Genomic DNA, 12,312 nt, shown 5'->3' with positions numbered 1-12,312 from the left:
GGAACCATGGTATAGATAGGTAAATTGAATGTATTTGCGGCTCTAATTCCCGTCTTTGATATAGATGAGATTGAATTTTTGGTTGCTTGTGAGCTTTTTCGCACCCAAGACGGTTCTACTGCTCCGTAGAAAAAAAAACGGATCTTATTTCGTGCTAGTAGGTTTCATTAAGATTTTATTAGCATCAGATTATCAGTAACTTATGGATCACTTAACGAAACTTTTACCAGATTGCTAACACTTTTTGAGAGATTAAAATTCTCGATTTTTCTCATTTTTTTACTAACTTTTGTTTGTCTTTCTCACCAACATCTTAAATTTATCAACTCTTATATGAATTTACCAATCTACATTTCATCAACTTATCAAATTTTTTTAATTAAATTACCAAATTAGTTTTGGGTTATTAATTCTCGTTTGAGTTAATTACCAATATGCATTAAAATATTTTTATTTAATTTACCAATTTTTGTTATCATTTATCAACTTTTCTTTTTTACAAACGTCTTAAGTTTATCAACTCTCATATGAATTTATAATTTTCGTTTGTGTAACTTACCAGTTTGTCTTCCAATAGGTTACTAACTAGTTTTGGGTTAACAAATCTTGTCTCAGTTACCTAGCAACTTTTATTTGTTTTAGTTTAATTTACCAACTTTTTGTCTTGCTTACGAATTAGTTTAATTTACCCACTCTTTTGAGCAATCATGAACCTATTTAGAGTAATAACCTACTTTTACTTGATTAAGATATCAATACGTTTTGTGTTGAGTTAGTTACGGACGTTTATGAATTTATTTATAAATTGCCAACTTATATTACCTCTAATAAAAAAAACTTCTCTTATATTTTAGAAAATTTTATTTGCATTTCTTACCGGCATCTTAAATTTGCCAACCATTATATGAAATTATTAACCTTTTTAAAGTGACTTAACACTTTCCTCCAACAAAGTAACCAACAACTTTTTGTTACAAACTTTCATTTGAATTGCATATTACTAACATTTATTTATTCTTTTAATTTATCAACTTTTCTATGAATTACCACTTTTATTTATCTCACCACCAACTCTTTTTATAATCACAAATCTCAATTAAAGTGATTATCAACTTTTCACAAACTAACTAATAATGCGTTACCAATTCTTGTTTGAGTTAGTTACTAATGTTTATTTGGTGTATTCTTCTTTAAATACCAACTTCTCTAATCTTTGACAAAAAGCTTCCCTCATCCTCTACCAATTTTTACTTACCTTTCTATCCAGCAACTTAAATTTACCAACTATAAGTAATTTCTCGACCTTTATTTGTGTGACTTACTTTTCTTATATAGTTAACTAGCTTTAGGTCATCAATTGAGTTGCTTATTAGTATTTATTTGTTGTTATTATCTTCACCAACTTTTCTATCGAGTCATCACTATTATTTGTTCTGCTAACCAACTTTTTTGCCAACTCGTTTTAAAAATTACCAGGTTCAATTAGAGTGATTGCCGAATTTTCTCAGATTAATTTACTAATTAGTTTTATATTACCAACACTTATTTCAGTTATTTACCAATATTTATTTGGATTTTTTTTGTTAGTAAATTACCAACCTTTCCTATATCTGACAACTGAAAAGCTTCTTCCGTTGTTTACCACTTTTATTTACCTTTATTAGCAACACCTTATGTTTACTCTCTATTATATAAAAAAACCAATTTTTTGTGTGACTTACCAACTTTTCTCTAATTAAGTTACTACATTTACTTTCCAATTTTTATATCATTTTAAATTACCATTTTTATTTGCTTTACTTATTAATCATTTTACACAATTATATGACTAGTTAATTTAGCACTATTAACTCTTATTTGAGTTAATTACCAACGCTAATTTCATTAAATTACCAATTTCTCTTATTTCTGACCAAAAAATGCTTATCTTATTATTTAACAACTTTTCTTTAACTTTCTTCATAACATCATAAATTGACCAACTATTATATGAAATTACTAACTTCTATTTGGAACTTACCAATTTTATTCCTTATTAATTAAGCCAATAGAAAAGTTGCAGTTTTACAAAAAAAATCACATAAACTTAAGTACCTAACTCAAATAAGAATTGGTAATCCATAACTAGTTGATAATTTAGTCAAAGAAAATTTAATAAATCACTTAATTTCAATCAAAGTTTATAAATTAAAGGTATAATTAAAATAGATAATCGATTTTTTTTTTGTCATGTGGTTTGAGGAGCTCGGGGCGGGCCCCTACTGGGCCCACCTAGGGAACCCATAAACCCCCTACCCATAGGAGGGGAGTTTTGAACTCTCCATTCCCATGTGAAAAAGGTGGCCAGTGGAGGGTTGATATGTAATGACCCGGTCCGATGAGGGCGGGGAGTGGTCGCCGGGGCCAGAGGGCCTGGACAAGGAGCGGCTCCTGGCAGGCTTCTAGGATGGTAAGGGGGGGCATGTCTCTTGTCCCACATCGCTTAGGGGGAAGTCCTGGGCTAGTTTATATGGCTTGGGTTCTCTACTATGTGTAACGCGTTTTAAAGCCGTGAGGGTCAGTGGGCCCAAAGCGGACAATATTACACAGTGTAGACCCCGGGTCCTTACAAATGGTATCAGAGCCGACTCTCGACCGCGTGTGGGGCCACAGCGAGGACGCTGTGCTCGAAGGAAGGGAGAATGTAATAACCCGGTCCGATGAGGGCGGGGAGTGGTCGCCGGGGCCAGAGGGCCTGGACAAGGAGCGGCTCCTGGCAGACTTCTAGGATGGCAAGGGGGGCATGTCTCTTGTCCCACATCGCTTTGGGGGGGAGTCCTGGGCTAGTTTATAAGGCTTGGGTTCTCTACTATATGTAACGCGTTTTAAAGCCGTGAGGGTCAGTGGGCCCAAAGCGAACAATATTACACAATGTAGACCCCGGGTCCTTACATGATAGGTAATAAATTTTAGTAAAAGATTAGAAAATTTGGGAATTTGAAAGAAAACTAAAATTGGCAAGTAGCTCGAATGAGAGTTGATAACTTAATTAGAGAAAAATTGGCCAACTTTTAGGTGTGCGGTTCAGAGAAGACGGGAAGTCTACGGTCATCTCCGAGAAGTGTGTTTCCCCAATGACCAGGATCACATTTTCCTCCTTGATCGTCTTCGACTGAATTGACATGACCATTGTCGTGCTCCATTGGTTGTCCTAGAGTGCAATCAAGTCAAGCTTTCTCACAAATTTCTTGGCCCGACGTGTTATCACTCAAAACATGTTTTGCTTAGCTCGAGTTGATCTTGACTAAACTATTCAAGCCCGAGTTCCACGAAAACTCGATTCGAGCAGCTCGACAGTTTATATCTGACAAAAAAAAAAGCTCCTTTTATCGTTTACCAACTTTTGTTTACATTTCTCATCAACTGCTTAATTTACATGAAATTATCAACCGTCATCCGTGTGACTTGCGAACTTTTATTACATTACTAACTAGTTTTGGGTTACCAACTCTCATATGAACATTTATTTCTTTTTATTGCATACCAACTTTTTTTAGAAATTACCAAGTTCGATTAGAGTGATTGCCAATTTTTTTTAATCAAATTACCAACTGATTTTATGTTACTCACCTAGTTAGTTACCAATGTTCACTTGATTTTTTGTTATTAAATTACTGATTTTTGTTAACTCCGACAAAAAAGAACTTTTCTACGTATCTCAATAGTATCTTATATGAAATCACTAACCTTTTCTATAAGAGTTATTAACTTTTTTCTGATTGAGTTACCCACCGTTACTGACTCTCATTTGAGTTGTTATCAATGCTTATTTCATCTTTTTTTTAAGGGAAAATGACATAAACAGTTCCTGAACTTTGGCCCAGTGTGCAATGTGATCCCTGAACTTTTAATGTCGGGCAATGTGGTCCGTAAACTTTAACCCAATGTACAATGTGATCCCTGAGCTTTTAATTTGTTGAATGTCGTCCCTGAACTTTTGGTACATATTCAATTTAGTTCCTGAACAATATAAAAATGTTCAATGTAATCTTCCATTAATTCAAGTTCAATGACTACATTGAATATTTTCATATAGTTCAAGGACTATATTGAACATGTTCCAAAAGTCCAAGGACCATAATGAACAAATCAATGTGAACCAGGACTAATCAAAAGGATTTTATCTCTTTACTAAAAAATCTGCACTGTGCCCGCCTTTTTTGGACTGGCCATCTTCACTCCAACTCTGTCACTGTCTCTTCAAAATTCAGATTTGATCCCCGCAACTATTTGCAAACAATGTGAACCAGGACTAATCAAAAGGATTTTGATGTCGGGCTTTCAGTTTTGAATAGAGATAAAAGAAAAGAAAAGAAATGGATGCTTAGTTCGAACTCTTCATTCAGCGGGGTCCAACCTGTACTTCCTAATGCGAAATGATAGATGAAAAGGTGCTTTTTATGTCTATACAGCTTGGTGCCTTGCTCATGCTTTGACAGATCAGGCTGCACGAATTCCACTCATTCACATTTCAGTTAAACTCGTAGGGTGACTGATCGGCTTCTTGATTAGGTGGTCGAGGACTTTGAGCATGGCTCAAGCACTTTGCGAGCTGCAGCTTGAGCTGCAGCGTAACTCATCTAACTCATCTTGCACGGAAGATAAAGATGGTATTCGCAATATCCCCGACGGCGTGGCTTCACATTTGGCTCCAACAACACCTGCTGCAAAGGAGGCAAAGAGAAAAGGGGGCAGATGTAAGACTCAAACCAATTTAATGACCGAGTTTGCAGACGTTACGCCTGAAGCACAAGTAGCTACAAGCACGAGGATGGAGACCGTCAAATTGGGTATTGGCGTCCATGAGAATGACCAATTGACCTCAGGCTTATCTTCTTCAGATGGCTGTAGCTCACATTGTGACCGCCAATCTCGTCTGGCTTCTGATGAAACTTGTGAGTCTTCTGGGGAAGCTCGCAAGCAAGGTGCATGTCAAGAGCCTATTTCACAAATCGCTATGTAGAAGAATGCTGGTGGGATGTGGTTGGAAACTTTCCTATCCCGAGAGATTGGTTATAGAGCTGGTCGGATTGTAAAGCTTTCTCAGGCTATTGTTGAAGGCAGGATAAACCTGAGTCACCTGGAAGAGATTTGTGATACACGGTGCTTGTCCAGTTATGCTGATCTAACACAGAGGCTGAGGCAAACCGATGGTTTCGGTCCTTTTACATGTGCCAATGTGCTAATGTGCATGGGAGTCTACCATGCCATTCCAACTGATTCGGAAACAATCAGGCATTTGAAGCAGGTATGCTCTGTGGCTTCACTTTTAGTATATTTGCTTATGATCTAAATAAAGATCTGGAACTGTAGGTCCATGGAAAAAATTCTACCATTCAAACTGGTCAAAGTGATGTAGAGGATATCTATGGACAGTATGCTCCATTTCAGTTCCTCGCATACTGGTATGCCATTGCCATGAGAGGCTATGGAATTCTATTCAATGCCCTTTCCTTCTTTGTTAATTCCCACCTTCCACATTGACAAAACGTGATTCTATCTGTTTCCTTGATGAGCAGGGCAGAGTTATGGAACTTTTACGGGGAAAGATTTGGGAATCTAAGTGCAATGCCTTTGTCAAACTATAAGCTGATTACTGCCACCAATATGAAAGAGAAAGGAAGTCGCGGAAAAAAGAGGAAGCTATCCTCATGAAGCATGGGCCCTTTATCTTTGTTCCATTCATGGGACGGAGCGAGCTGTTCTTCATCGGTAGGACTGCGCTCGTAGTTCTTCTCATCCTTCTTAGCTTACAATATGTATTTATAACCTCCATGTCTCGCATTTTACTCTAACGGGTCTATATAATTCCTCACTTCATTCCCTCTACTTTTGCTAGCAAATTCATGTTCTTAACCTATCAAGAAAAATGTCGGGCAGGATAGCCTGGTGATCAGTTTCTTTGAATGTTGAGACTTATGGAGATTGGACTGTCTTGTCTAGATGTTGAGAGGTACTGAGAGATTGACACATTCTTAGCTTCATTGAATTGGCCATGTCTCTTTGCTTATCCCATGGCTTCTTTACCGGCATTGAAATTATCTCTTCTTCTTTCTTTTCTTTCTTGTCGGGATACCTTTGAGCATGCAGTTCAAGGCTCTCTGTATCTATTTGTAATAGCTTGTTTATGCAGATCTTCATGCAACCCTAGGATAGCATACACGGTTCATCTTAGTAGGTGCATGTAATACACTTGTGCATCTAAATTATCTGTCAAAGACGAGATATCTGCAGTGCGAGCATTTGTGCTACCACTGAAAGCACAAATTGCTTGTTCGCTCCACTAGATCCTTCCTTTCGGCGTCTGTGATAATTCTCATTTTGAATGAAAATAAGAAGTTGGATATTTCAGGTGCTATGAGAGAGTATCATTATAATGCAATTATGTGGAAGCAGCTAAAGTGATTGAAAGATCATTTTTGCAAAGCGCGAGCTGAACAGCACTTTGTCTGGAGTTCTGGGCATCAAGAAGATGCTCATGGTGATGTTTAGCTTACGAAAGAAGATAAGTCACCCATAAAACGATGCATGAAATCTATCATTATAATGCATTAGGATATGATGGTTGGACAAGTTGTAGGGTGAGGAAATTCCACAGATGATGTAATGGGTTGCTGCTGATGGACCAGCGGAATCTGTATGGAATTAACACATTACCTAATTCGATATAAATAGTAGGACGGTCCGTACCAAAACTTGGCCCAATAGTTCTCAATCGAATTCTTAATCTTAATGGCAAAATTACAAGAAAAAAGTTTTAAACCTATTTTAGGATGTTAATTCAGTGATAAGCCTTTTAGTGACTTCGTCACATCCAGGGGCCTGCTCTCGATGCACGTGACCATCGCGCAGAGGCTGCCCTTCTTCTAGAACATGCTGGACAGTGGACATATAGTGCACTCGATGCACGTCCTGAGCAACTGGATCCCGGAGACGAAGCTGGAGTTCACTCTGTACGACATATACCGGGTGCTGAGGCTAGGTGGGCTGTTCTGGCTCGACCACTTCTTCCGCCTGGGGCCGCAGCTGAATGGGACATACATGCTGATGATCGATCGGATCGGGTTCAAGAAGGTGAGGTGGAATGCCGGGAGGAAGCTCGACCGTGGAGGGAATGAGTTGTACTTCTCTGCCCTCCTGGAAAAGCCCAGGACTCAGATCTTTTGATCCGCACCACTCAAAACACAAGCAAACAAATCTTCTCTCTTTTTTCGTTTCCATAATTTCAAATTGATTTCTTGTTCATGTTTACAATAATATCATGCCACAAGGCACTCTGCGTTTATGTCCCCACGTTAAACAAGATTAACAGGACCAATTCCATGTAATGCAGAAACAAGAATGTAGCTGAGAGTTTGATTCCATTTCTTGTTACTTGGTGTAGCATCATATCTCGAGTGGTACTCTATTATTCCAGCAAAAAACTAAACAATTGTATTATGACAGAATATATTAGCCAACTGAGCTTGCGCACATAGTTCCGAGGAGTTTCTCCACTACAGTTCACTCGCTGTTTGTGTCCGAAATAGTTGAAACTGTAATATTTGGATATTATAAAAAAAAAAAAAGAGGTCAAAAAGTCAAAAAGCAGAACAGTGGGAGCTTCAGCTCATTTAAGCCGAGAGCATGCTCGGCCGAGAAAGGGAGAAAGGAAAAGAAAGAAAGAGGGAAGGTTTTGCGCCGCGGGACCTTGCCAAACCGATTCGACTTTGTATCGCAACGTCCGGTAAGCATTCGTGCCTCTTGTTCATCCGATCGGAGAAGTTTTCAGATTTAAGGTTTAAATTCAGAATTTTGAAAAATTCAAGCCGCGAAATTCGATTTTTAAGTCGTTGAGTTGCATATATATATAGAATTGGTAGTTTAAGGTGTCGTGGAGCTGTGGGATTTTACGGATCTTGATTTGGACTTACCGTTTGCCCGAAACGAATTTTTGAAATTTTCCGCGTGAGGTGAACAGTACACGTCCGGCAACCTTCTGGCCGTATTTCGTTGATTTTCAGCTCGATTTTGGGACAGCCAGGCTGGGGCTTTTGTAATACTCTGAACGGGCTTTCTTTTGACTATAAGTTTGCTAGGATCGGAGTTCGATGGAAAAAGTTATGACACAATCAAATTTCGCATCGCGAATAATTTTGAAAATCGCTTCAATTGTGAGTTTTATTAGCGCATAAGAGTCTTTTCGTTAGCTTTTAAGCTTACTATAGCCGTTTCGTAGTTATCGTAGTATTTTACTTAATGTTGACGTCGATTCTCGTTTAATTGATAGGATTACGAGATTATTGGCGAGTTTAGCCACGTTATTTGATTATGGGGCATTCCCAGGTGAGTGGTGCTATCTCTTTTATGAATTTCTAAACTCATGTCTTGAAAGTGAAAGAAGCTCTATATATAATGAACTGTGAAAGAACATATTTGTTACATAAAAGTATAGATCGGACATTTACTAGATTTTGGTATTTGTAAATAGTTTAAGATATGTTTTGGGAATGGTGTTGCGAAACGAGGTATATATATTGATTTGAAATGGGTATGTTAAATGTATTATGGTTTGAGAAATGAGTTCTCAAATGATTTTAGAAATACTTTACAAAAAGAATTTCTGGTGATTGAGTTGAGTCGTGAAATGTCATATACTTGGTTTGTGAAATTGGTTTATGAATGATTTGAGAAATGGTTCGAGAAATAGTGGATGATCTATGTTGTGAAAAGTTAATTGTTTGGTTTATGAAATTGTATTCTAGATTGGATTTCTGATATTTGATGATGGTTATTTGATGCTCAATATGACTGTGAACTCATTGAGGGATTTGAGTGTATGCATACCGGTTTAGGATATCCTTCTGGACCCAGCCACCGGCTTTATAGGTGGAGACCTTGCCAAGGGGGAAATCTTGATAGCCTTGTCACAAGACTTTGTGTCATGATCTTAGTTAGATATTGAGCAATAAATTGGTCGATGGAATGGACCATCGACATGTAATGTGATATGAGATTCATCAATGGAATAGACCATTGATGTGTGATTTGATATTAGTCAATGGAATGGACCATTGACATGATTTTTAATAGAGATTGATTAATGGACTTGACCATGGATGTTTATGATGATTTAAATGAGTATTTTCTGAATGGTATAAAATCTTGTTGAAATGAAACAACTCTTATGTGATTCTATATGTATTTGATATCTTGAGTTTGGCTCCTGAAATTTTGGCATGGCTTTATGTATATATGCATACTGACCGCTTAAAGAGATACGCATCGCATCGAATCATTGCTCACCCCTCTCTTTCTCCAATCTTTTCAGGTTTTTTAGTTGGTAGCCAATAGAGCGAGAGTGATGTCGTGGGGATTTTTGGGTGGTTTGAGGCTGCATCCTTCGGGTGGAAGGATAGCCGTGTCATCCCCCATCCTAGTCGGTTTCAGGATGTGACAGAAACAGAGTGTTTGCCAAACAAAAGAGAGAGAAAATAGAAACAGAGTACAATCGGAATGCAAAGCTAGATCTGCACAAAGTCTGATGCCACAAAAAAAGAAAATAAGAAAAGGAGAGATCCTTTTCATGACTTGATACTGTATGCATCTGAAGTCAAGATTTCCTAATTATTGTTCACGAGCACCAAAGTCACGCAAGGTCAAATTAAAGTGGATCTAAATTTAAGCAATCTCCCCGGCCTAGGAAGGCCAAGATCTAGCTTCGAGTCAACTTTCCCGAACCTCACATCAATTTATTATGATAGACAAACAACGCTGTAACAATTAGATTTTGGGAGGGTTGCATTGTAAATACAATTCTTTGGAAAGATTTTTATGTTATATTAGATTGAGTCGATCACAAATCTAGAAACGGTGAATTCTCGCATCGACCGCGCCGAATGACACATATTCCAATATGTTTCCTATACTGTGATTGATCAGATGCTCCCAATCACTTAACAAACAAGTCTATACAATATCTTCTCCGCGAGAATACAAGACTGGCTGTACAGGTGGAAGATAAGGGGGCGTTTGGCAAGTTGTCAAATAGTGAAAATTTCTGTTCTTTTGTTCCCAAAATCAGTTTGGGAATAGAAATCCGTTTATTAAAATTTTTGTGCCCGGGCACAAATTTGCAAAAAATTATTCCCAGAATCAAGAAGCAAAAAAAAAATAGCTTCTTAATTCATGAACAATTTTTTCATTTCTGATTCTTATTGGTTTTCTTCTTCCTTTTTGATTTGTTGTTGTTCATCTTCCCGGTCTGCCGCCAGCTGGCCACTGGCGATCGGCCCCCCGCCAAGGCCGATGAGGCCGATCTCACCGTCGCGACCGGCGAGAGCGGCGGCGAGGGCCGTGACGCCCTCGCCGGCCCCGGCCTATGGCCGGTCGCCGGTGCCGGCGACCGACCATGGCCAAGGAAGGGAAGGAAAAAAAAAAATATTAAAAAATTCAAAATATTATTAAAATATTATTAATAAAAAGAAATTTTGCATAGTTACTAAACGCATTTCTGTTCTTTTTCTATTCTAAGAATAGAAATTTTGGGCAGTTACCAAATGCCTTCAAATACTTATAAATTGTTCCCGGGCACAGAATCAAAAAGAATCATTTCTGAGCAGAATAAGTTATCGGGCACATAATCGTTGTCATGCGTACTATGATCAACTCCTTTAGAATTCTACCGACACATAGAGGCCAGCAATTTTACATGCTTAAATTCTCACAGGATACAAACATCACAAGAACTGAACATCTGGAAAGAGAGAGTCAGGAATGCTTATGCAAGTTTGATCTTGTTAATGTACACTGAAGCTGATCATGACTGCAATTTGCCTACTGCGGTTCGATCCTTGAAGGTGGGAAGCCTCCACTATACTCTAAGAAGTCCTCGTTGCTGTAGGGAAGTCCGAAATTCCCTTTACTCACCTCCTCATAACTGGCTGAAGTGGTCGCCGATTCGGCCTTTGGTTTCAAACCCGCAAAAACCATGATGTTCTCGATTTCCTTCACCACCTCTCCCATGGTTGGCCTGTCCACTCCCGAGTCTTCCACACATCTCATTGCTAACTCCACAAACCTCTCGAGACCCTTCAAAGACGTGCCCAAACCAATGGCTGGGTCGAGAATCCCCTGCAGATTGTACAAATCTTTGTCCTTATCCATGACCACCCTCACTTCTCTCACAATATATCTGCCCCGCTCTATCGGCCTTCTGGCTGTAAGGAGTTCCAGCATCAATATTCCGAAGCTATAGACATCGCTCTTCTCGGTCAGCTGTTGCGTCATGTAGTATTCAGGATCCAAGTAGCCCTTCACAAGAATATAGCATGATAGGTTTGTAAAACTCAGCACAAAAGCTAGGTAAATTAATTGTCTCTTGTTCTGAGACAAACAAGCATCCTCTCTCATATGGCGCTGCATAGATAATCATGATAATCATCCAAACTTAAAAGAACAATTATCTTATATCGTTTTCTCTAAAGAAGACTCCTGACCAAAACGTGTAAAGTGCACTTCTTCTCCAGACAATTACTAGGTTCTCAACAACATGGGCTGTTTTAGGAATCAGAGAACACATGCAAAATTTCTGTGCTGCCGAGAAAAGTTTGACTATCTAACGTTAGACTAAAGCTCATTACTGACCATTGTTCCTTTGACTTGAGTGGAGACATGACTGCTTTCACCATCTCCCATGGGCTTGGAGAGACCAAAATCAGCAACTTTCGCATTCAAGTGATCATCCAATAGGATGTTGGTTGATTTTATGTCCCTATGTATGATCGGAGGATTAGCAAGCTCATGAAGATAAGCCAGACCTCGGGCTGCACCAATGGCTACTTTGAGTCTTCTTGCCCAATCCAACCTGATTCCTGACTTTCCTGCAAGCCGAAACTTGTAGTTGTGAACACAGATGATACGAGTGAGGAATTATTTCTTAAAATCCTAAATCCAGCATGAATGCTTTCTCAACATAAGAAACTTGATAGGAGATACCTGAGAGACTCTCTTTGAGGGTACCATTTGGAAGGAACTCGTACACTAGCAATTGTTCACCTTGCTCAAAACAAAAACCGACAAGGCTGACAAGATTTTTGTGATGGACTCTTGATAGAAGCTCAATCTCATTTTTGAACTCCGTCCCACCCTGCATAGATCCCTGCTGTGCTCGTTTTATGGCGACAAGAGTTCCAGTGGGAAGAGTACCCCTGTAGACCTGCCACAGCAACAACAAAATTTATAACTCGGCCAGTTTTCAGGACAGCTGATGATTTTGAAGACAAAAAAAAATTC

The 12,312-nt window shown here is 38.7% G+C and overlaps 2 protein-coding genes across 6 annotated transcripts in view; one reads left to right on the top strand and one right to left on the bottom strand.

The window, feature by feature from the left end:
* LOC115691168 (leucine-rich repeat receptor protein kinase HPCA1-like) overlaps positions 1-12,312 on the bottom strand; it is a 30,720-nt gene that overhangs the window by 12,401 nt on the left and 6,007 nt on the right. For 2 of the 5 annotated variants that reach the window (XM_030617740.2, XM_056307437.1), the window contains 3 exons: positions 12,016-12,235; positions 11,665-11,900; positions 10,657-11,331 (listed from right to left, as the gene is read on the bottom strand). The exons of 2 other annotated variants lie outside the window; for them this stretch is intronic. In XM_030617740.2, coding sequence (XP_030473600.2) covers positions 10,855-11,331; positions 11,665-11,900; positions 12,016-12,235 — 933 coding nt within the window. In that variant the 3' untranslated portion in view covers positions 10,657-10,854. Of the gene's footprint in view, positions 1-10,656; positions 11,332-11,664; positions 11,901-12,015; positions 12,236-12,312 lie in introns of those variants that run through there. One more of the 5 variants, XM_056307435.1, reaches the window with a different exon arrangement.
* Positions 4,350-5,040, top strand: LOC130136885 (uncharacterized). Its single transcript, XM_056307440.1, has one exon. It carries the CDS (start codon positions 4,571-4,573, stop codon positions 5,000-5,002), a length of 432 nt encoding a protein of 143 aa, XP_056163415.1. The 5' UTR covers positions 4,350-4,570; the 3' UTR covers positions 5,003-5,040.

The sequence above is a fragment of the Syzygium oleosum genome, unplaced genomic scaffold, assembly GCF_021117445.2.
Source record: "Syzygium oleosum isolate NSW1041296 unplaced genomic scaffold, Sole_v2.1 Sole_v2.53, whole genome shotgun sequence".
Taxonomy (NCBI): Eukaryota; Viridiplantae; Streptophyta; class Magnoliopsida; order Myrtales; family Myrtaceae; genus Syzygium; species Syzygium oleosum.
Note: the sequence above shows the minus strand (reverse complement) of the source record. Positions and strands in the feature narration are given on the sequence as shown.